The 23,557-nt window shown below is 37.2% G+C and overlaps 3 protein-coding genes across 8 annotated transcripts in view; 2 read left to right on the top strand and 1 right to left on the bottom strand.

The window, feature by feature from the left end:
- Window positions 1-10,549, top strand: part of LOC135168786 (tachykinins) — a 41,806-nt gene extending 31,257 nt beyond the window's left edge. The window contains exons 3-8 of one of the 2 annotated variants that reach the window (XM_064133310.1): window positions 3,419-3,611; window positions 3,958-4,173; window positions 5,132-5,386; window positions 5,907-6,135; window positions 6,663-6,890; window positions 7,044-10,549. In XM_064133310.1, the coding sequence (XP_063989380.1) occupies window positions 3,420-3,611; window positions 3,958-4,173; window positions 5,132-5,386; window positions 5,907-6,135; window positions 6,663-6,890; window positions 7,044-7,054 (1,131 nt within the window). In that variant the 5' untranslated portion in view covers window position 3,419 and the 3' untranslated portion in view covers window positions 7,055-10,549. The remainder of the gene's footprint in view (window positions 1-3,418; window positions 3,612-3,957; window positions 4,174-5,131; window positions 5,387-5,906; window positions 6,136-6,662; window positions 6,891-7,043) is intronic. The other variant, XM_064133318.1, reaches the window with a different exon arrangement.
- A 1,277-nt stretch (window positions 10,550-11,826) lies between these two features.
- On the top strand, window positions 11,827-13,987 carry LOC135168797 (uncharacterized). 2 transcript variants are annotated; one of them, XM_064133339.1, is made up of 5 exons: window positions 11,827-12,026; window positions 12,253-12,299; window positions 12,891-13,094; window positions 13,509-13,599; window positions 13,676-13,887. In XM_064133339.1, the coding sequence occupies exons 1-5, from the start codon at window positions 11,993-11,995 to the stop codon at window positions 13,726-13,728; spliced, it is 429 nt and encodes a 142-aa protein (XP_063989409.1). In that variant the 5' UTR covers window positions 11,827-11,992; the 3' UTR covers window positions 13,729-13,887. The 2 variants fall into 2 exon arrangements, with proteins under 2 accessions (XP_063989409.1, XP_063989400.1); XM_064133330.1 differs by having other exon boundaries at window positions 11,845-12,026; window positions 12,885-13,094; window positions 13,676-13,987.
- On the bottom strand, window positions 13,884-22,127 carry LOC135168763 (uncharacterized). Of its 4 annotated transcripts, none has more exons than XM_064133298.1 (14): window positions 21,657-22,127; window positions 20,281-20,641; window positions 19,338-19,461; window positions 18,998-19,131; window positions 18,725-18,859; window positions 18,394-18,558; window positions 18,146-18,234; window positions 17,868-18,057; window positions 17,472-17,694; window positions 16,990-17,151; window positions 16,409-16,560; window positions 16,103-16,338; window positions 15,711-15,909; window positions 13,884-15,512 (listed from the first exon to the last, which is right to left on the bottom strand). In XM_064133298.1, exons 2-14 carry the CDS (start codon window positions 20,339-20,341, stop codon window positions 15,262-15,264), a joined length of 2,121 nt encoding a protein of 706 aa, XP_063989368.1. In that variant the 5' UTR covers window positions 20,342-20,641; window positions 21,657-22,127; the 3' UTR covers window positions 13,884-15,261. The 4 variants fall into 4 exon arrangements, with proteins under 4 accessions (XP_063989368.1, XP_063989343.1, XP_063989351.1 ...); XM_064133273.1 differs by having other exon boundaries at window positions 19,338-19,464; XM_064133281.1 differs by having other exon boundaries at window positions 19,338-19,464; window positions 21,576-22,127.
- Between the last annotated feature and the right edge of the window lie 1,430 nt (window positions 22,128-23,557).

A 23,557-nucleotide genomic window follows, 5' to 3' on the forward strand; every position in this document is an offset into this window, starting at 1 on the left:
AAATAAATAATCTGCACGACCACTGTACCATTCTAATAGTCACAAACAATCCAGTGCCGCGATGACTGAAGTCAAATATATCTGGGAAATCAAATTGTATTCTCCAGCCTCTGATCACTCAAGTATGTACGAATCGTAACTAGATTACTCTCTACGTCAGGTTATTCTCAAGCTCGATAAATCGATATTGAAGCTACCCACATACCGGATAATCGAACCGGATGTCGACAGACCATAAAACCGAGAATAGAAAAACGTGAAAAAGAGAAAACAAATATATTACATCCTGAATTCATCGGATAAATTCCATTCAGCCTGCTTATCCTCATGCAGTTTCTTCCCTCGACTTCTTTTTATTGCTTCCACCATTTCTTTTTTCATTTCACATTCTGATAGTCGCAAATAGATTCAATTAAAATTTCAAGATGTTATCAGACCCGGTAAGATAAAAGGATTGATGTTCGCTGAGCTTCAATGACACTCCTGAGAAATAACATGGGTTGATCGTCTGACAATTCCCATTGCTTATTTTGCCGGCTGAATGATGGCGCGTGTACCACGTTCTCCATTCTTCCGATTTGCCCCTTTTATTCTCTCTGGTAGTCCCTGGTGTCTCGCAAAGTCCTCCCTGCATCATCCATCTGCCCTGTTTCCTCAGCATGCACTCGACTTACCCACTTATGCTATACCTACGTTTATAGACGCTCTTCGAGAATCTAGTCTAGCTTTTTATATTTTTCTTTCTACTCTCGGCGGCTTTGAACCTCTTCTGGATCTCTCCTGTATCGACCCACATGTAGAAATATCCCGTGACGTAGGTCGAGAAATTGTTCACAACAATGTGTGGATGGAAATTCTAGTGAAATAGGATTACGAAATGAAGGAAAGTGCAGGGGAAAATTGATGTTGGGGATTTTGGTAATGCCTAAAACGAATGCATTCGGTTCAGATGTTCGGGTGGAGCGTTACACAAGATTTTAATTTTTTCTATGCATATAAATAGTTTTTAAAAGCCAAGGTAAAAAATATGCATAGTTTGAAAATATTCGTTAAAAATGGGGATTCCTTCTCGTTGAGTGGCTGGTTTTTTAACGAGAAAACAGTGGATTACCCTCTGTTTCATCTCCCTGCATACCTATTTCGCCATAAATACCTGAAGCATTTCAGGATTTCAAAAATGTTGTCAGCAGCACTGAGAGGAAAATTTTCATCTACCGAAGAAATATACGTTTCACAAGAGAATACACAATGGAGTGGAACTCATTTACTTGAGGGAAATTAACCAGAATGCAATTTACTGGGTTTCATAAAAATTAATTTATGGGGTGTGATTATGAGAAATGTCTTTAGGTGAATTCAAGCCGCTAGCAGTGCATAATTTATTGCTACATAATGTAATTAATTCATTTATTGTTTCTTGAATTTTCAAGGTACTGAATAAATTTCGATGAGGATTCTGAAATTACATTGGAACACCCAGGGGTTACGCCGGTCTAACCCCTGGGTGTCTGACCCGATAGACAGAGCATCGACCAGGGGCCAGTCAAAATACTGACGATGTTAACGAGTGGATCAGGGGATAACGGGGTGCTGTCAAACGAAAGGATCCAATTCCTGAACGTGATTGTTTCGACGCGTTTTATCGCTCGCGAAAACGAGCTAGTTGTCCCTAGAGACTGACAGGGTCTCCGTTTCTGAAATTTTCTGTTTGGATTCGGGTTGCCGAAAACCTGACGCTTTCATGCTGATTGAAAAGTGCCTATGCGAATTGATTATGCATTTCGAAAGTGTTTTTTTGTCTTTTAAGAGTAAAGATAAAGATATCACGTGTTGCAAAATATGATCGAGTATTTATTTTATTAACCACGCGATCCAACCATTTAATTCTTCATCCAAGAGCAAACACATGGTACTATTACATTCGCCGAAATTTTAATAAACAAATAATCGAACACCTGTGAAACTTCGCAATAATTCCACTTTTTCCCTCGGAATTCCGCACAATTCTTTATTTTGTTGGTAGAACGCTTGTAGCAAAATACCCGATAATTTTGGAGCTCTGGTGATGCTACAAGTGACAATGTTTATTCAATATTTCCCTCGGTATTGTTAACAATGAATGGATCGTCCCATTAGTGCAGCGACCCTTGTACGTCTCACTCCCTCCCAGCATCGCAATTTTATTTTCCATTCGCTTCATTTTTTTACAAGCGTAATTACAATTTCAGCCCTCCCTTTATTTTTTGTGTTAGCAAGGGATGTACCCGGGACTGTGCTACTGTGATAATCCTCAAGTCTCTGAGGAGTAAAAAAAAAAATTATACAAACTTTACCGCTGGGAGATAACCCCAGGGTAGAAAAAGTTGAAGTAGCAAAAATTCTGAATAATGAAGCGTATTTCCACCTCAGTGGAGAATCCCTGGCGATGTAGAAGTATCTATTGTGTAACCGCATCTTCAGGGGCCAGGACATAATCCACCTTGGTGAGAATACGAAACACGATATGTGGATGCGACTAAAGCAACTTACTGCGACAGTTTGTAGCTCTGTTTGGTTATTGCAATGAGTGTGCGGGTGATACCGAATCCCTTTGTAACTTTGATCATATCCGTTGGTTTCAAATTATTGTTGGAGGATTCAAGAGGTGTTGCATCAAATTTTCCAGCTGTGTTTTATGCCCTTTGAAGGGTTGATATTCCATTCCTGGGGCCATTTGAGTTGTTTTTTAGCCATTTTTTGATTAAAAACGGTTACGTTTTGCGACGCAAAAACATAGTGAAGTATATAAACGGAAAATATACTTCACCATCAGCTATTTTTATATTGAATTACATTTTTCTCTATGATGTCCTCGTAGAGTAACCTTTGGCACGATTTTCTAGGTAATTTTCATTCAACGTCCCTCTCCATGCAATAAATCCCCAGATCCTTGAGTCAGAAAATTATCCTCTATATATCCATACTTCAAAACCCTCCGCTAAATTCATCGTAAATACTTCATACACGTAAAACCACAAAACCAGAAACCACATTATCTCCGGTCCGTGACCTTGGATGGTGTATCTTCCTGCATGCACTGGGGAAATAACCTTTTAATCTGAGAATATTTATTCTCATTGGGTGAAATTTTAATGTCTAGACATTCCTCATCTCCCTCCTTTTTTCGTTGAAACTCCTGAGATAAAATATTTAATTGTATCTCGCTCGGGGTTTTATTCATTTGTATAGGGCTTGAATAACTGCACGAGACGATGATGCGAGGGGAATTTTTCTTTATCATAGCAGAATTATATAAGACGTGCATTCAGGAATTTTCAGGGAATAAATTACCTCAAATTTACAGTACTTCCAGATTTTTTCCTGATATTTTCCAAAACCTAAACTACAAATTGAATTTCTGTTCATTGTATGATTGCAGAATGTACGTCGGCTCGATCGTCTTAGTAACATTGTTGATAGCTTCCCACACGTTGGCTGAAGAATCCAAGTTTAACGATGTACCGTCAGAAAAACGTGCACCCATGGGATTCCAAGGTATGCGTGGAAAGAAGGACGTAATGTCTGCACTGGAGACTGACGATTTCTCCAAAAGGGCACCTATGGGTTTCCAGGTATGATTGCAGTTTTCTGCTCTCTCCAAAGTTAACTTTCACTGACTAATTTTTTTTCTATTAGCCTATTCCAGGAGCTAGATCTTTCTAAATATTGCTCCCTGCATAATAACTAATAATGTACTAATGTAAAGATGGAACTGCGTTGCGTAAACTAAAATATGCAATATTAGTTCTTAATTTGAAACAAGAAATTTGAGTGTATGATTGATTAGTCCGTAATTGTTAGTCATTTTTTTTATCAGTCTCCCCCTATCGTTCCCTCAACAATTGATAATTGTGTCGATATATCACCCCTGTTGTTGCCACAAATTTTGGAGATCCTCTAGTCTGATATTGTCAACAGGGTATGCGAGGGAAAAAAGATTCAGCGGGATCGGATTTGATGGACAATATAATTCAAGATGACTTTGAGAAGCGAGCACCCATGGGTTTTCAAGGAATGAGGGGCAAGAAAGATTTCCTCACATTACCAGACATTAAGGAAGCTCTTTACCATGACGAGTATGATAAGCGTGCACCAATGGGATTTCAGGGAATGCGAGGAAAGAAGGCGTTAGAAGTAAGCCTTGTTTTATTATGAACAAACAACTTTTTACAGATAGCATTTTCTGAACGTTGATAAAGTTGAGAAGTAGCTTTTTTTATAAAATAGTCTTTGGTTTCTGCCAAGACTGTGTGAAAGACTGTGTGAAAGATTTTTTAAGCATACAATGAGACAAACAATTTTTTTAAACCCCATCTCTTCACGAACGTCGTGAAGGGTAAAACGTTCGGTGCTGAGGAAAAAAATTGTTCTGTTAGTGTGATTTTTCAAATAATGATAAATTCTTATGGCGATCAAGACCTAGATCAAGTCATCTCGATAAAAGAAACAGTGTTTTATGACTGTCATTATGTATAACCCACTTATCCTTTCGATATCTCAGTCTGTCAAGGATTCTTATTCTCTTGATTGAACTCAATCTAGCTGGGAGAAAAACGGCGGAAAACCGGTTTTCGTGCGTCCCCTTGCTCCCTAATGCCGTTGACACGCAAGCTTCATCCACCCTTCCCTTTCTCCATTATACATTATGTATATCCACCCTTTTCACCATAATGTCCCCACTATGATTATGAATGTCACCGTTACTTGGAATGATAATACTCTCAACTTCAAAATATTACACCCATTTGTCCCTTAATCATCTGAATATTGCGATCATTTGTAGCACACACTCGAGGTTCCCTATACTGAAAAAAAATTCTAGCATTTAGTTATGTTCTTCGCAACAAAATTGATTTCATGCCATTCAATTTTGGTTTCACGCCAACCCTTCGGATTCGGTGCATTTTTTTGCGCCAAATCCGAAGCGTTCGAATAAAACCAAAATTCGATTGTCTGAAATCGATTTTGTCGCCCACAAACATATTTATTAAGTCCTAGATTTTTTTTTCGCACTGCAGATGACAAATTTAAATCGCTAAAATTTTTTCCTGTGATGTATTACCTATATTCACATCTCCAAAATGCATTACAGTTCCTGGACGAGATGAAGCGTGCAAGCATGGGCTTTCACGGTATGCGTGGAAAGAAACTGTACACGGACGATTACGAAGATGAATACGAGAAACGAGCAATGGCTATGGGTTTTCAAGGGATGCGTGGAAAACGCGATGAATATGAAGGAGAGTGGGAGAAACGAGCACCAATGGGCTTCCAGGGTATGCGAGGCAAGAAGAGCTTTCTCGAGGAGTTGGAGGAGATGGAGAAGAGAGCTATGATGGGCTTTCAGGTAACGCTGCGTCAACTGTTGTCAACCTATGCACGACAAACACCAGTGATATTTACATTATTTACGGAGTGTATCTCCAACCTGTTGCATAATGGATAGCTTTCAAGTCTTGAATAATCGGATCTTGTTTTCCATCATATTCATGGAGTTGTTCGTTCAAAATACGTCGCATTACCGCGAGATTTTAAAAATTACTTTGGAGAATTCGCTGGACGGCGGGTTCTTGTGCATTTGCTGCTTCGATAATTTTTCTTCTTTAAATTTGTTACCACCGAAGTAGTTTTTCTTTTCGCTTCATGACAGCCTATTCCATTTCGAGGTTTTTCATGCGGAAGGAAGCACCATGGAAATGGAGAAAAAATATAGAATTTCCACTCTACTTTTTTGAACTACTGACGATTTACGATAACCAGTAACAGAAGTTCTAGCCCGTTGTAGCCACTCGGAAGCAAATTGTTGATTTATCGCTAGGAAACAACCTCACTCATAATAAAAATGTGAAGATTCCCTTCTTTTCCAGGGAATGAGGGGTAAAAAGGATAGACTGGAGAGCTACTATAGCGGATACGTGGATCCACTTGATTACGAGAAAAGAGCGCCTATGGGATTTCAGGGGATGCGAGGCAAGAAGGATGGGGATAAACGGGCCAGCATGGGATTCGTTGGTATGAGGGGGAAGAGAAACGCTGCTAATATTTATGGAACTGACGACAATGAATTTCTTGACAGACTGCCCACGGATTTCCTAGGTTAGTAGGAGGTTGCTTAAAAAGACGTGAAATAGTAGTCAAACATAAATTTTAGAGACATGTCTTGCAACTTCCTTTAACATACTTTCAACGAAGTATGACGTACCCAAGAAATTTTTTGGTGGAAGGGCTGTACGGCATATAAAAAGTTTTAGTAGTTAAAAAAATGCTCTTTATCAAATTTCTATTTTGCTATATTTTTACAATGCAATCAACGTCATTGTGTTAAACAAGTTTGAACGCAATGACGTTGATGTCTCTTAAAATTTATCGTTATAATGCGATGTCATCAAAACTTTCCCCATTTTCGTAGAAGTTTACAATAATAAGTAATTATGGGTGGACTTTTTCTGCTGTCTTACGTCAGCTCCACCAGTAAATATTCGGTAATATAATGTCTGAGAAAAATTATTCATAATCAGCTACTTGGTGGAATGGCACTTGGTAGTTATCCCGCATTTTAAGAAATGGTGGTCCTGTCAAGGATGAATGAGTGAAAAAATTGGGATGAACATTTAACGTTTCAGGTTCGCGGTTCTTCGATAATGAGATTCATTTTGTCAAACGATCAGGAGACGAAACCATCGACTTGAGAGAGAAGAAAAATCCGACTTGGGAATTGAGGGGTAAATTCATTGGTGTAAGAGGGAAGAGGTGGTCGCCTGAGAGTGTTGGGAATAATGAGAACATGATAAATGAAGCGATTGATCATATCGAGAGGGTTGAGCTGAACAATGACTCAACGACAAAATTCAGTAAGTTTTTTCCAAACTCCAATTACTCTTAAAAGTCTGTAAGTAAATTATTCCCCGACAAAAAAATCTTAGATTGATATTAACTCATAATATAATTGTATACTGTAAAAATATGTCATGTGAAATTTGACACCATGAAAATTATGTTCACAGATACCCAGTAGTCCTATAAACATTAGGATAACCTTGTAACATTTGAACAACTGGACTATTTTAGACCAATCCAAAAAATCAACCGATAAATCTGATTATTCCGTGAAACATTAGACTCCTTGAGAATTTAAACCAGAGAAAACAAAATTTCTAACAGAAACCAAAAAATATCGCACTGAAGGTCTCACATATTCGATTCTCTAACTGAAAAATAATACCGAGATCAGTTCTTCACGAAAGCCTACATCAGTTTTACTGTTACTGAAAAATGAGTAAATAAATAAATAAAAATACGTCTGTCGTCACTATAAATTTTCATCGCTAGTTAGAATTAAGACGACAGTTAGTCACATAATTTTCAGTGTCCCGTAGTTCAGGCGAAATATATAACAAATAAAAACAGAAAATTATAAAAAAAAACACATGAAAGAAAAACCATTGAATATGGAGTATGAGAAATGCATAGGTACTATATTTTTCTCTGAATGTTATATCCTTGTATCAATTTTTAACTAAAACCTGGTAGTACCGGCTGAGTCGATAGAAATCTCGTGATTGACAGATTATTGTTGTCCAAGTGATCGATAGAATGGATACCATACTCTAGTCACCCTTGAGTAGAATTAACTCCAACTGAGTATGGACGCACTTCACTAAATCCCAAACTGTTATGTCTCGCACAACACTAAATTAAAAAGATATCCTAGTGACTATTCAGATGAGGATATAGAGGGGAGGGTGGGGCAAGATGGATGTTATTGTATATGTAATATTTGTTAAGCAAACGATAAGGCTTTAATGAATTTGGTCTGGTTTTGAAATTTAGCATAAAAACATGAGAATTCAAATGACGATGAAAAATTATAAATTTTTACTCAATCGAAAATGAACAACTAGATATGATCCCACCTGGATCAAGAGGTAGAGGCTGCTGGAATGAATGTGGACCTAATTCGGATCCACACAAACACAAGAAAAATTAAATCACGCCAACCGCTTGAATTTAGGTAGATTCCATCGGATTTAAACCTCAAAATTTAATAGAACTTATTTCGAGTTGACCTGAGCAAAAAATCCACAACGACATCAATCTATTCACAAAAAATATTTCACCGGTTTTACGTTACAAGGTTCAATTTACCAAAGCGGGTGTCGCCCGAGGATCTTCAACCAGAGAATATTGAATTTTGAAGTGGATCTTTTTTCACTTCAAAATTCCCAGGAATATTCCGTTCGAAAATGATATTTAATTTTCAGTTGAATATTATGTCGAAACTTGTAATGAAAAATTGGTGTGGAATAAACAACCGGATTTCTAGTCACCAATTAAGTGAATCAAGTCCAATCTACTTGACTTAATTTGGAATTGAGCTGATCTTAACTGACTTGATTGAAGAAATTCTTTTTACGTCCTCCCTAGCTTCGTTCAGAGCGTTGATCATTCCACCTGGACTCACTCACGTACATTCCCACCTCGTTCGTTAGTCTCAAGGTTTCATTAGGCTGGATGAGGAACAATATTTGTTTTCTAGTATATCCTTGCATAATAATGACTGATGTACAGGCGTCACAACGTATGCATATACGAAAAAAAAAGGAAATTCTTTGTAATGAAATGAGAAAATGAAAACTCCCTCTTTATATAGTTATTCAGGATGTACCATTAGTATCACCAAATGGTCTTTCACAACTTTTGCTCATTTCAATACGTCAAATTCTTCTCATAATACTTGAAATTTTGAGGCTGGCTTCTCCGGTTTCTGGAGAATGTTATTTCAAGCATTTTGAGATGGCAAGTTTGCACAGTCATTTCTGTCATAAAAAATTGAAGTGATCTGATCACTGCAGCTTAATGTATTCAAGATCATGAAGATAACTATTTACATAATTATGAAACATGCGGTAATACGTGATTCAAAATTTTCATTTTAATTTTTTTTGGGTTTCAGATTGAATAAAAATATTTCATTTGAGAATATCATATTGCGCAGCCGCTCCGGTTAACAATTTTCTGATGGTTATCGAGCAATTATTGGTCTTCTGTGAGATTTCGTGGTAAATATTACATATCCAACTATTTTTCATTGAGGATAAACACGAAATTACGAAAATGATGATGTTTTTCCAAATAGCCTAAACACACGGTATATTTACAAAAATTCCTTGAAAGTCTAGCATGATCGGATCATTTTAATGAAGGATGTCATGAATATGCTCCAAAATTATTGTAATATTGGTTCTATTTTAAGAAATTGAAATTCACAGCTGAAGTCCTCCTCCACTATTACCTCCGAGGACAAACGATAAGTTATTAATTAATAAAGTTGACACAACTGACATTGGCGAATTACTGTGACTTAAGCACTGATAGACTATTCCCTGAAGAAATTCAACTTGTCAGTCAACTCAATCGTTACGACGAACATTATTTTTGCAATAATTTAGAGAGAAGGGGCGAGAGAAAAGTATCAGTTTCAAAGCATTTAGCAAAGTGAAAAGAATTCAAAAGTTACTGTTGTTCATTTCAGTAAAATCCTTCCCCTTCTCTCTTCTATCGTTTCTCTGCACCAGTAGCTACACTTCTACAACTTGAGTCCAACACCTTTGTCATTTGTGAAATTTTCCAGTTGACACCTCGTCAATTATCTTTCGGAGCCAATAATTGAGGAGGAGCTTTCGACCTTGAATTTCACCCCATTCTTTTGTTACCATTTCTGTTACCTATTCATCTATTGTTAATTTCAATCACGTTTTGAAGCTTTCAATGGTGAAAAAAAAAGACTAATGTGAAACTGCGAAAACCTCATGACATCCTCAATACCTACAACAGCGGAGGTGCACTAAAGTATGGTAGAAATAATGGACTTGCCCGTTAATTGAGATATCGCGAGTCCCTGCTATTTTTCTTTCCATTATCACCTTTATTTCTCCCCTAGTTTCAAGAATAACGAATGTAAATGAGGTGACAAACGACTGAAGAAAGTATTAAAAAAGATACGCAATAACAAAAATGATACTGTGGAGGGGAAATTAAATTGATGAAAAATTAGTCAGAGTATATAATTAAACATAAAACATACATATAGTATATTTCGAGTGTATATAAATGCTGATTCAACGGGGGTGATAAACAGGATATAAAAAAAAGTTATATAGGTATAATGAAATATGAAAAATAATTGAAACATCCAATACGTGTTATTTAAAAAATGATTATATATTGATGTAATGTATAGATTCAATATTTCTGTCCCAGTGAATCAATCACGTGAACATCCAATGAGTGGTACGGGAGTAATATAAATACTTAAAGCCCGCCATTCAGTTACTCTCCCTGTTCAATCGATTGAGAATAATAATGGAAGAATATTACTTGAAAATTTATGACTTAATTTTCCTTATAAGTTTATAATTATTTTGTAATATGATGCTATGGATGGAATAAAATGTTATCGCAATTTTTTCCATTATTCTTGAAATGAATAAATGACTGTTAATTTCAGCAAACTATAGAATTCATTTATTACAATATTATTTTGTATTTAATTAGAGAAACGATTTAGTGAATGCTGCAGAATTTTTGTGGGAATTCATTGCAAAATAAATATCTTTGAATATTTTCTAATTAAAAAATACTCCTTGAATCAAGTCCTAGAATGTAATGATAGTGTAATGGATTAAAAAAATTTATTGAACCTGCGTGACACATGCATTTCAAATCCAAGTCTGACTGGTTTCACTGGAGGCCGAAAGTAGAGGGGATTCCCTGCTCTCCTTCCCCATGACCAAGACCATCTCCAGTCATTCATTCGTAAGTATGCTCTGTTATTCAATGAAAGAGTTCAGGTTTCGTCTGGGAGGGATTTCCCGGACAGTTTACGAGCCACTATCCAGTGGTTTCGCGGAAAACATTTTCGATATGGATATGACGCTGGCCTTTACCTTGAGGCTCTAGAATTTGCACCTTTACCTTCTATTAATATCAAGCATCCATTCTATGATAAATCCATAGTAAATTGTTAATCGCGAAAATATTTCCCAGTGTAATATAATCTTTGAATTTATTTTTTGTTAAAAATTAGAATTTTTCTTCCACTTTTTATGTGACCGATACTTTTTGACTCATTAGATCGTTTTTTTATTTCTAGCAATTAAATTAGGAGGAGATCTTTGAAGATCCAAGATAGTTTGCAAATCCCTATCCTTTTGACAGAAATATAATACTGAATATATACTCCAGGGCGTCTACATGAAAATATTTGGCTCTTCTATGAATTTTACTTCTACGAAAGGTTTATGGTACCAACACAATCAAATAAAAATATGCATTGGCTCAAAATTTCAGCTTTTCTCCTACAATGTCATCGTATATATATATTGTATTTTCGACAAATGAATCATCGAAAATCGAAGCTGCCACATACGTACAAACAGATATAGTTCTAAAAACATTCCTAATTTTTCGAAATTCCAGATCATTGGTAGTAAAGATTAATACTCATCGATACTCATCTGGAAGCAATAAAAAGTGGAAAAACAGTGAGAAATCGGGAAATACGTCAGTGGAATTTCGCGAAAAAAAATATAGGAAAATGAAAATATATGATTCATTTAATGACAAACTAGTACCATTTATCATAATGAAAGACGTTGGTTAGAGCGGATAAGTGTGTGCGGTTTATGAATAAAAAATAGTTGAATGAAAATGCTATGGATGTCTAGTGAGTTGATGTCCGACAGTTTACCCGGTACGTATTTCAACCTCGTCATTGCCCTCGACTCCAAGCTACTGAATTCTTATAAAAGCTGAGGTGTCACGGTTGCCAATGCCAGTGTATCGAATAACTTCGGTGATTGTTGTCGTGTCGTGATCAGTTCGATATTGAGACTTGTTGATCTCGACTATTGACATTTATTCACTGAGTATTTCCCAACTATTTAGGTTCAAAATGGAAGGAATGGGCTTCACATCTGCCTTAGTTGGTAAATTGAACAATTTATATCATTCATACGCTTTACCTCAGTTTATCATATGATTTGACTCATTACTTTTATTAATAATAATTTAATGAAATGGAAATCATTGGACAGATCTACAAGTTATTAGTAGTATTAGTGATTACAAAGGATTTAGAACAGAAGGAGTGCTGAAGAAATAATGGAACTTGCTGGAATTATTTCAAGTGATAAAACGTATATTGTTTTCTAGGCATTTTCCTGATTTTTACGTTGACTCCCACGCACGCGCGGCCGCAAGTAAGTTTAAGCACTTCAAATTACCATAAAAAATCACTTTAAAACTTCGATTTCCTATGCCCAGATATTGACATAGAGAATCCTGAAAAAATCAGTTTTCAAGACAAAAGAAAAAAAAATCTGAGTCGAAAATTTTTTCTTCAACTCTTGGCTCCAGGCGGCAATTAAAATGTTTTTAAGAGATGAATGGATGATCCAGCATCATTACTTTTTAAACTGGGTTAAATATGTTAAATAAATCAGATGGTATTCTACCCCTTGACCACCACTGGATGGTTAGAATAGAAATTAAATTCTCATAAAAATAATTCTGATTCTATCGATGCATATAATAAAGAGCTTGCTGAAGTTCTTTAGCTCTATCAGCCTATCTCAATCATCAACCGGGTAATTGCTTAAATTTGGATAATTAAATACTCGTTAACTGTCACCCGTAGGCAAAAATTAAAGAGGAACATTCGACTCGGGTGTTAAACCTTCTTGCACCCCTTGACATATCGGTCACTTGCTTTGGGTCTACCCGTATTTAAAAAGAGAACGTGTGTGTTAGCGGAAGTATGACATTTCACCCTACAAATATTAAAGTTTCAGAATGACATAGTAGAAGCCGATGGCTTCATATTCGATGGTCCAGCAGACAGATCAGCAAAATTTCCCAATGACAATGGACGAACACCTCGCGATTTTCCACCTCTGAACCCCCCAATACCAACCCCTCCAAACTCAGGGGACACGAGCGGCACCACTACCACAACCCCATCTCCAGCGATGACTCGATGCATGCAGAACTGTCCGGTAAATAATTCGATATTTCTCATAATTATCATCTCCACGATTTGGCAGTCATTGGGGAGAAACAATTGACTAATTTTTTAATTAAATTACTTTGAAATTCATTAAGGCCCTCACTCGGTTTTTCAAAAATGATTTTTCTAAAGTCATCCAGAGGCACGTGTAGATTGATGTGTTGACATTCTCTGGTATTTGCATTCTCTTCATTAAGTGTAACTCTTCAAGCGATGACATTCGGCCTTTAAAAGGCTACATCATCCCACCTGACGTGTTAATGAATAACCGGTTTTTGTCGGCTTCCTGGTCTGCGCTGATATCAGTCGAAAAAATATGAATGACGGTTCTAAATCAGTCTCTGAGTTTTACACATTCACTTCTCGGGTATGCATCAGTTATTTACAGCATTGATTCTTCCAGGTGACAGGACAGTACAATCCAGTCTGCGGAAGTGACAATGTCGTATACAGCAACATAGGGAAATTAGAGTGTGCTGCAAGCTGCGGCACGCGTAAGGCTCCTTCAATTATTATTTTTCACGTTTACCAGAACATCAGATGTTTAAATGGCGAAATTTTGTCTTTCAGCGGTAACGTTTCGTCACTTTGGTCAGTGCTCCAGCAACGTCAGAGGAAAATAAGAGGAAATTAATGAGTTGTGGCTCAATCCCCCGGTTGATCAACTTCGTACTGACTTTGATATTATTACTTTAATTCAAATGTGCCAATTGTAGAAGTAGGATAGGTTCGTACAATTATTTATAAATAAGAATGAAATAAGACAACATTTTACGCATCAACTTTTACCTGGATTTCTTCTGCTAAATCCGAATTCATCTTTATTATTCAAAAATCGTATTTAATTATTATATTATTTCAATTATATTCTACAAATATGGACGGAGTAGTCTTTGGATACAATATACGATTTAATTGCCATATAAACAATGAACACCAGTTTGAGAAACGCAATATGCCTCTCTACATATTTAATTGATTAGAATCACACCATAATGTTTCAACAATATATTAATAACTCTCTGTAATTTCACCCACTTAAATATCACGCCAGATATTCTTGTCCTTCTCCCCTCCCCGCGGTCACACGATGTCACAACCCGTTTTATTTTGTGAAAAATGAGGCTCCACGAAATTGCGTTTGTTTCTTACCATCCGCCCCTTTTTCACGAAACCTCATTCCTTCCCAATAACGTCGCGTAATATTTCAATGGCTTTATAGTAACGAAGACCGTTCAATATAAAAGTTTGGATGTCAAACTGACAATTCTCATAATGAGTTTGAATTCAACATGAGCACCCGCTCCATCAACAACAAAACAGTTCGAAATATGTCAGAGAAGGAAAAAGTCAATTAAAGATCTTTGAATCATGGTATGTCATAAATGCCTGCAAAGTTGAGAGCAACAGCTTTCTAATATCAAAAAAATTATCAGAAAATAATTGAGAGTCTAACAGCTCCATTAATGACATGATGGAGAAATCAGAGACTTTCAAGTCAATTGAATTATACGGAAAGCATTCATTTTTCTTGGAGCTAATGAAATGTATGTATTTTGTAATCAAAATCGCACTCAATTTTGGAGTTATGATTCTCCCTCGAAGCTTATCGTAACATGAGCGTGAATCAAAATAAAAATGGGAAAAGTGAATGGCGGCATGTGACATACTGTACGAGATAATGAACTAAGAGAAATGGCCTCGGATTATGGTTCTAAATACTTCCTAAAGAACACGATAATGCAAATATCTCCATGCTTGTCTACCTAAGTGAACACATCGTTAGTGGAATATTTCTATCGCTGTATTATCCCGGGTATTCCTACTAAATTGTCAAATTTGAATTCGGCCAATCACAGCGTTGCCCGCTCACCAGAAAATTATGATATTTTTTTCTTAGAGTGATAGGACAATTTCAAAGGGTTGCCAAGGGTTCACCGACGCCAGCCCACACGCAACATCCCCATTGCAGTTTTTCTATTAACTAAAAGACGTATCTCGATTGAATTTCATTCTTGACAGATTTTGAAACTACCGAGAGGATTGAAATGTGATAAGCCCTGACATCTGAACGAGCACGGAGATAGTTATCTTAACAAAAATTACACTATTCAACAGTCATAGAAATCTTTGGATAACGAACATTGTACCGACTGTTAACTAATAGACGATCCATTGTGGTCGGCCCACCTGACTCTCCTGGCTATTTCAAAATTTCCTCCGTGAATGCCATACAGATGACGTGCCAACACGTCTGCACGATCTTCCTCTGCTTTTCTCGCTAATCTCCGGTACCGTCGAATTACGTAAATGCAGCTGATCGTCAATAGGATTTGTACTATGAGCCAGAGTATTAAGAGGCCTAGGGCGAGAGCCGCCTCCACACACAGTAGTCGATCCTGAGATTCTGGTAAAACCAATTATAATAGTGAATTAATAGCTTGATAGATATGAAGATAATAATTACAAGTTCATGATAATACAGATATTTCGTTTGATCGTGGATGTGCCAAGAAATTTTTTGATAAATTCCCTGAGGGCATTGTTTCATTCGCTTTACGTCTATTTATGTTAGATTTGACAATTGTCAATACTTGAAACTTACGATCTCCAGCGATTAAGACTGTATCTGGTTTATTACCAGATCGCAGAGGTACAGCAACAATAGACGCATCTCTTACTATAATGGAGGTGTCCAGAGGGAGTTCCTCCAGGGCTGGATCCTGAGGGATTTCCAGAGGAATGACTTCGTTAACCGACCGTTTGCGTCTTCCGTATGATATCATTGAGTTCCGACACTTCGTCTGCAACACATGGAGACCAAAAAATTGAAATATTACCGAAATAGTAATTAAGGCCTATAATTTTTTATCAATTTCACTCAGCAGTTTAGTTCTTTTATGATATGACACACGTTATTGTCAGGTGCAGTTGCAGTGCATTAAACCTGCTCACGAGTGAAAATAGGCAATAGTGATGATCATTTTGGAAAATTACCGGTTCACATTCATTCATGCAGAACTTGACGACTGCATTGAACTTAACGCGAGAGCTCCTTGGAAATTTGAAGGCAGTGAAGGTTGAAATCAGCGACTTGTTGTCGTGTGTATCTTTAGTCATGACGGGAAATACTTGAGTATCCACGGGACAGCCAATTTCGTCCAAGAGGAGAATAGACTGGTCTCCAGAGGCACTACTGGCTACCAGGTGTCTAACGCTGATGTCGTAAGGCCCTGAAAGTTCAAGTTAATTACCCCAAAAAGGATAACGAATTCGAATGGATCTGTGTGAACTATTACAAACCATTTGGAGGGTAAATTTCTATCCTTAACACCAGACGCTGTCCCAAATCCGCGAAGGAAATTTCATTCATGTTTTCATCAACAATCTTCATCACAAGAACTGGAGGGGAAGTCGTGTTGAATATTGTTGCAGTCAGGGGGGGAACTCCAGCACTAGGTAAGACCATTGATATAAGTAACATGAGAACAAGACTGTGGGAATCATGATGGATCACTTGATAACGGGATTGAGTTGTCATTGGATCGAGGGAACCACCGGTCAATTTATCGATCAATCATCGATTATTCGACCTTCGACTGAGCAAAGCTATTCTTCTGTTAAATCGTCATCAAGTAATCACCGAATATCCATAAAATATTTTCATTGAAAAAGATGAAGGTGTTTCGTGTGAATATAGAAAATAGAAAAAAAGAAGCAGTCTACCAGAAGCCGTTTAAATGCATTCAAATGAACGTTAGAAACAATAGAACTAATAAACTGTAACATATGGACACTCAGAATCTTTCTAACTGACAAAACAGAGACGAAACACCTTAATCAGTCGTATGAATAATAAATTAATTGGTAAGATGAATTATTACTCAGGACTTGAGAATCCGTAGCCCGTCTCCACAGTGACATTCCTGGGCAATGGTACTTCTCCACTGTCCAATGTGCAACCAACTCGCACGGATTGATCACCAAGTCGTTGTATTATCGGATTAAATTGTACGACAAGGGTCACCCAGATGGCCACTCGTGTCCTACAGTGCATATTTAATATTTGTAAGAAAGTTACAACAACAGTGAGGCGAGATGATTGCACTGAGCAAGTGATGAAAGTCAGGCGTACGCAAAGTATGCACAGGAAATTCTATCACATGCTCTAGTAGTTCTCCTCGTCTTTTTTCTAGTGGCAATATTCAACGGGAAATATTCCGTAGAAAAATCACTAGTACATATTTTATTTATAAAAACGATTTTCATTGAGTGGGTGTCTATAGAAATTTCACGGCTCAAATTTTTTAGATATAAAATGAAAACAAGGAGCGCAAGCAGATTAACAAAATGGGTTTGCACGTACTGGTTATCTGATTCCATCGCATAAGCGGGTGTGATCCCACAGTTGACGTTTCCTCTGTCCAATTCCTTTTCTTCCGGAATTTCCAGTGTCAGAACAGTTTTATTTTTTCCGATCCCTTGAACGTCGCAAGTCTCACTGTAACCACTTGCGTAGAGACGTCCCGTAAATGGTTCTTGAGTCTCTAATTCTATAACTAAACTATCGTTCGTGCAGGAGACTTTAACTGGAATAGAAAAAAAAAATTTTATCAGCGGAAAAATATAAAAGCTCAGGATGCTATGACTCGAGGGCATCGAAGTACATTCGCTATTTTTGCAGCCGGATATCAGAGCTTTTATTTGAATCACGTATCATCCTGATAATACCAGGATAATTATAATACTGAATTATTCTTACAGTCCAAACAGGGCTCTCGTTCTTTATAGATTACATGTGGCCTCTTTACGAGCGCACTGACGCCTGTGCTTATCGTATCATGAGAATGCAGCAAACATGTTGAAGAATTTTCCCCTCGACCCGTTGAGTTAGCGAGTGTGAAAGCTCGGCAGATGAATCCATCTCCACTGGCGTTACATCGTGCTTCACACTGGGGGGGAAAACAGTAATTATTCTGTCAACATCCGATAATTGTTTGAAGGGAATTTCATTGAAGTCGATCATGTGCAGGCGAATACCTGTTTTGCATCAAGTCCTTGGATCTTCAAGTCCGCATACGGCAAAGTTTGATTATGAATTTCTGCGTAAGAGCAAAAGTCCTGACTCGCTACAACAAACCACAACATTAAAAATACAGCGAATTCCCCAAAAAATGCAACACTATTTCATTTGTGAGATCTCGTCTCTGAATGAGTTGCATTTGAGAAAATTTTCAATTTGCCTATCAAACTATGAATTATTTATCGATGAGGAAGTGATTATTTACATAAATTGTGACACTGAGGCTCCAAATATTCATCCCGGTACATCGATGCTCTATAGGACTGCGGTCGGACGCTTCTCTCGATAGTTAGCAATGTGCACAGACCCTTGGTATCACCCACAGCCAGAGGATGACTCGTTCGAAATTGCGCGGATTTGCAGTTCGGAGCTGAAAGAATGTGTCGATAAATTCCGAACGAATTAAAGAAGTGGAACATTCTACTTTTTCCTATTGGGCGAAATTATTTTTCGTCCAATGTCAATGCCTGACAAAATGTTGTGATAAAAAATTTGAAAGGTGTGATAAAAAAATGAGCGATACTTGGTCAATGTACCTGCATCAATACAGTTCTGGTAGCACTGACTCCGTGAAAAAACTTCCGGTGGTGAGAGATACCTCGTATCAATCAACACCGCGCCCAAGGTCCTTTCCACTTGCCACAGCCTGTTCGTACTGCATGCCGGGGGCACTAATTAACCATCAATTACCATTGTTATAGTAATTTGCATAATTCTAAGCGCAACAATCATTGTTTAGCATACGGCTGTTATTACTGACAATTGTGGCGATTGTGACACCTTCTGATGGCTGATAAAATTTAATTTACCTTTCAAACATATTTTCTGGTAGAGAGTGAAATTATCCGCTGGCTCAAAGTCATCACTCATGGATTTTATACTAGTGCAGACACTCCGGTCGAAGTCTATCAGGAATGACGTGCAGTTGGTCGAGTTCAAACATCTGTCGATTTTTATGCACGTCAGGTCAGTAAATATTTACTCAAGTGCTCGTCCATATATTTGATTTGAAATCGTGAATAAAATGAATTCTTCTGAGAATTTCCATAGAATTATGAGGGAAATGAACTCTAGGAATGAGTCATTGATCAGTCCTGGGAATCTATAAAATTTTGTGATAAGTGAATAGTCTTTTAAATACAATTTTACCTGTCAAAACAAATTGTAACTATTCCCTGGGAGTTTTTCCCTACATAGAGCGTCTTCACCGCGGTAAATGTCTCCGGTTTCACCCCCTCAACTTTCTCCCATCCCTTGTCACAGTCCTTAGCCCCTGCTAGAAAAAATAGAGAGCGAAAAATCCTATTTTACATCGGGGAATAATTTTCTCTTCACTCCTCACTACAGGATAATGTATTCTTTTTATATCGATAGATGATTAGTCATTTCCATCACTACCTGAATCAGAAAAAGACGGTCAAGATTGCTGGTTATTCACGAAGAAAGTGTTAATTGTTCGTGATTAATTGATTATGCATTATGTATCGATGTTAAGGTATTTCCCGGAGGTATAACTGGTAGGACACAAGTATGTGCAAAGTGTGACCCCGATTTTTCTCACGAAGGCAGATGCATTGGAATATTTATGGGTGAATAATCAACAAGAGTGTCGGATTTTCATGACTTCTAGCAGTTAAAGAAAAAGTGATGAGATCACTTCCTCCGTCGTATTGTGTCGTATAAATCAGCAAATGCATTCAATGCTCGAGAAAATTATAGTCAACGTTGAAGTTTTATAATATATCATTATAAAATTTTTGAAAATCATTCTGATGAAGTTGAAGTTAATGTTATCATTCATCTGAGCCGTTATCAATGATAAATAATTATTCAACTGATTTTTATTCAGTTATCCTCAGTAGACTCGACAATTAGGACGGAGTTTGGACATACTACGTTGAAAAGCGAAAGTATTGGTTGAGGTGCCTGTGCTTGGAAGAAATCGATCATGTGCAGCAGCACGTGGTTGAGTCCCAGCGATGCGAATCAAAGACCTTTGCTTATAACACACAGGTGCAAAAGGCCCCTGAAGTGGTATTACGTATTGAAAAACGTAAACACAGAGTTCACTAGTTGTATCCTGTATACTCACCCGTAACAGTGACAATTATCAGGTAAACTATAACGATAGTCTCGTGCCCTGGCCTTCGCATTGTCGCCTTGAGCTCCCTCCGCCGAAGATAAATAAAAAATGAATAATAATAGCCTGAAATTGAGACTATTGCAAGGTGACTCCGATGAATTTTTATCACAGCTTTTTGATGTTCTTTGTTGGTTTGGCTTTGTACCTCGCCATACTAATCGAATATGTGCTCGTCGATGTTGTTCATTCCTTCGTTACATAACATGCCAACGTGACACGTGGAATATTCGCGGAGATCGGCTGTTGGAGCTGATGCGGGTGGATAAGTCAAAAAATTATTTCCTTATTTATTTCTTCCTTGGGATGTCCACTGAAAATATTATTCACTCTGAGTTTTGGTATTTTCGGTAATTTACCGAAACGGAGGAAAAAATTATGTCTTATAATTGACGGAAAATGAATTGAGGAACCGCTCTGATATTCGACAAATATCGAATCATTCCCGAATGGAATATTTCTAGTGAACGATCATTCATACTGAAAATGATGTGATTGTATGAAAAAGGCGTCGCTTGAAGTAACAATATAAGTGAAAAAATCACTTGTTATCAGAATAATTTGTCATTCACGACGTTGTACAAAACACGCGAAATCTTTCCATAAAAAATCGCCGGCAAACTAACAAAATATCTAGATTTTAGTCATTTTAGCGAAGTGGAGAAGATAGGAATCTCTTGCAGCTACTAAAAATCGCATTGAGGAAACGTTGTGACTATGCAGTCACCGAGATATCCGCGATTTTTACATTTTTATTGTCTTCAAGACACGTCTTCCCAGGAAAAATAGTCACAAGACACGTTTTATACCCGAGCGTTGTATTGTTTCGTTTAAAATCACTTGGTATTTTAAAAAAATTTATGCTCAAGTTTTGCTATTTTAAGCACTTTGGCGAGGCGAAAGACACACTTAACTTTCGCGATTATTGGGATTTGTCCTGAGGAAGTGCCCCGACAGTTAAAATCCTTAAATAATCCGCGAATTCAACATTTTTACGAAAAATAGTCACGATACATTCTTCATTACCGGAGATTAATTTTTCTTTCAAAATTATTTGTTATGTAAACATGTTGTTATTGAAGAAACAATCCTAACCAATATTCATGTATTAAAAACCTTGAAATTTTCCGTTCCCAATATTTAAGAAAATTATAATTCAAACCTTAAACGCTATTTTTAAAATAGTTTCCGACTGAATAGACAACTGACAGTTATAAAATAAGAGATAAGCAAATGAAAAAAATTACCATCTGATAGACTGAAAACTGCAATAAAGAATTCAAAGCTAGGAAACAACAAAAACTGTTATGCGATTGATTTACTCTCACCAAATAAAATATTGAATAATTTTCAACTGCTCTTCAATCGAATTATCCAATATCACCCGATCTCGATTCCTTCACTCGAAGCACTGGGAGCTCTGCAGACATTTCTCCCTCGACATGGATACCATTTTTTTTATTCACGTCAATTCACTCGATCCTCTTCTCTATTGATACTGATGTGTCCCCGATAACGTGACAATTTTTTTCATTTCACTTCACAAATAAAAAGTCGAATAAACGACTGGAAAAATGTCTCAGGCGCATGCGAGAATGAGAAATATTTTTCAAGTATTGGAGATGGGAAATTTAAACAACTGAATCGTTATCACTTTGCCAGACTGTTGAAAATAGAAAAAGAGGAGAATAGTGGCCACACTAGGGATTTAGAAGCGATACAGCACGGCGCGTGGTGCGTGGGTAAATGCTTGTACAGTCGGTTGCGGTTTCACGTTAAATGCAACACAGGTGAACACCTGTTTCACCTGTGCCGGGGCCAATTGTCAATTCGGAGACTCCCGGCGGTAGAGCCTAATTACTTTTGGCGCGGAACTGGGGGAGGAACGACAAGAGGACGGAGTGACACATGCAATTCCCTTCGACTTTTACCCACTATATTTTTTGCAATTGTCTTACGAATAGGGCCCTCATAAATTCTTGGGGATGGGGCCCTCGGTGTTTATCTTACCTTTTACCTTGATATCAAAACAATTGTTTTGGACAGGAAATCAATGATCACAATGATCAGTAGATGATCCGCGTTGAACGGGGAAAAGAATTAATTTCCGAGTATAGTTTTATTTGTCGTCTGATGTAATAGGAAAAGAAAATTGTTTTTCTCTAAGTTATTTGACCGAATCAGAATATCCCACTCAGAACATTCTTTGTAATTTGGATAAAGCTGTTGTTGAATAAAAAATCCATTTTTCAAGTTTCAACATTCCGTGAATACAAAATTGTCTCAATTACATAATAATGATATCTTTGCAACGATACTCTTAATCAGAGTTTCTCAAAAAGCCGAAGCCTGCGATTTCTCAATATCCTTAATCTAAAAAAAAATTATAGCCCTAGCCCGCAGTGAAACTGAACGGCTTCCTGACTTCGGGACTCGCTAAACGGATCCATATATTTGAAAGCCACTGCTGAAACCCCCATGATCTCTAGACTTTTGAAAGGCCCATCTCCACTTTTCCAATTGTGCAAGAAAACCGCTCATAAAAAGCGAAAATGCGTAAAAGTTATGAAGTAACATTTTCAGGAGTGCATGAGCATTCGTTTGCATGCTCGACAGCGCTTGAAATGAATTCCCAGAATAGTGTTTATTTGGGAGAATAGTAATAGTAAGAGCCCCCCAGGTGTGCTGTCGGGTTCATAGAGAGTGAAACAGTGAACCCTTTGTTTCTGCACTCCGACCTCTAGAATAATTAGTTGGGTCACTGCCAAAGTTTCGAATGCAAGTCTTAACATACACGAAAACTTGCTATTACTATTTTTTTGCAGCCCCATGTTCCCATTGAGAAATAGCTCAGATATTGTTGATGCGGGTCTACACCCGGATGCATTGGAAAGTTATGGGTCAGTAGGGAAAACATTATATCCACTAGAAAAATAAAATTTCAAGTTTTTTACTTTCGAATGTTATGAAAGGGATTTTCGATTTTTACCGAAACCCTATGAGGACTCTATTCTAATTCTGCTGAAATTTGCCTGGATTTTTTTTGCTCCCTCAAACAGGGATGAATAGGACCTCGAGTGAAAAATTAAAATTTGACCATGACAAATATCCTGAAGGGATAGAGAATGTGAGAAGGAGTGAATAAATGTAACGAACTAGTAAATTCAATAGTGACTTCAAGAACAATTTCCAAAATCTCGGTTTCTGTTTGGATAATAGATAACAGGGT

This window comes from Diachasmimorpha longicaudata, chromosome 1 (assembly GCF_034640455.1).
Source record: "Diachasmimorpha longicaudata isolate KC_UGA_2023 chromosome 1, iyDiaLong2, whole genome shotgun sequence".
In the NCBI taxonomy this organism is placed as follows: domain Eukaryota; kingdom Metazoa; phylum Arthropoda; class Insecta; order Hymenoptera; family Braconidae; genus Diachasmimorpha; species Diachasmimorpha longicaudata.

What these genes read in the sequence shown, in the direction of transcription:
- LOC135168797 (XM_064133330.1), top strand. Translation starts at nt 11,993, where the DNA reads ATGGAAGGAATGGGCTTCACATCTGCCTTAGTTG. An exon ending in CTTCACATCTGCCTTAGTTG is followed by an intron (nt 12,027 to 12,252) that starts GTAAATTGAACA and finishes ATTGTTTTCTAG; the next exon opens with GCATTTTCCTGATTTTTACG. An exon ending in CCACGCACGCGCGGCCGCAA is followed by an intron (nt 12,300 to 12,884) that starts GTAAGTTTAAGC and finishes CAAATATTAAAG; the next exon opens with TTTCAGAATGACATAGTAGA.
- LOC135168763 (XM_064133273.1), bottom strand. Translation starts at nt 20,341, where the DNA reads ATGCGAAGGCCAGGGCACGAGACTATCGTTATAGTTTACCTGATAATT. An exon ending in GCCTCAGTGTCACAATTTAT is followed by an intron (nt 18,235 to 18,393) that starts GTAAATAATCAC and finishes GGTTTGTTGTAG; the next exon opens with CGAGTCAGGACTTTTGCTCT. An exon ending in AAGGACTTGATGCAAAACAG is followed by an intron (nt 18,058 to 18,145) that starts GTATTCGCCTGC and finishes TTTCCCCCCCAG; the next exon opens with TGTGAAGCACGATGTAACGC.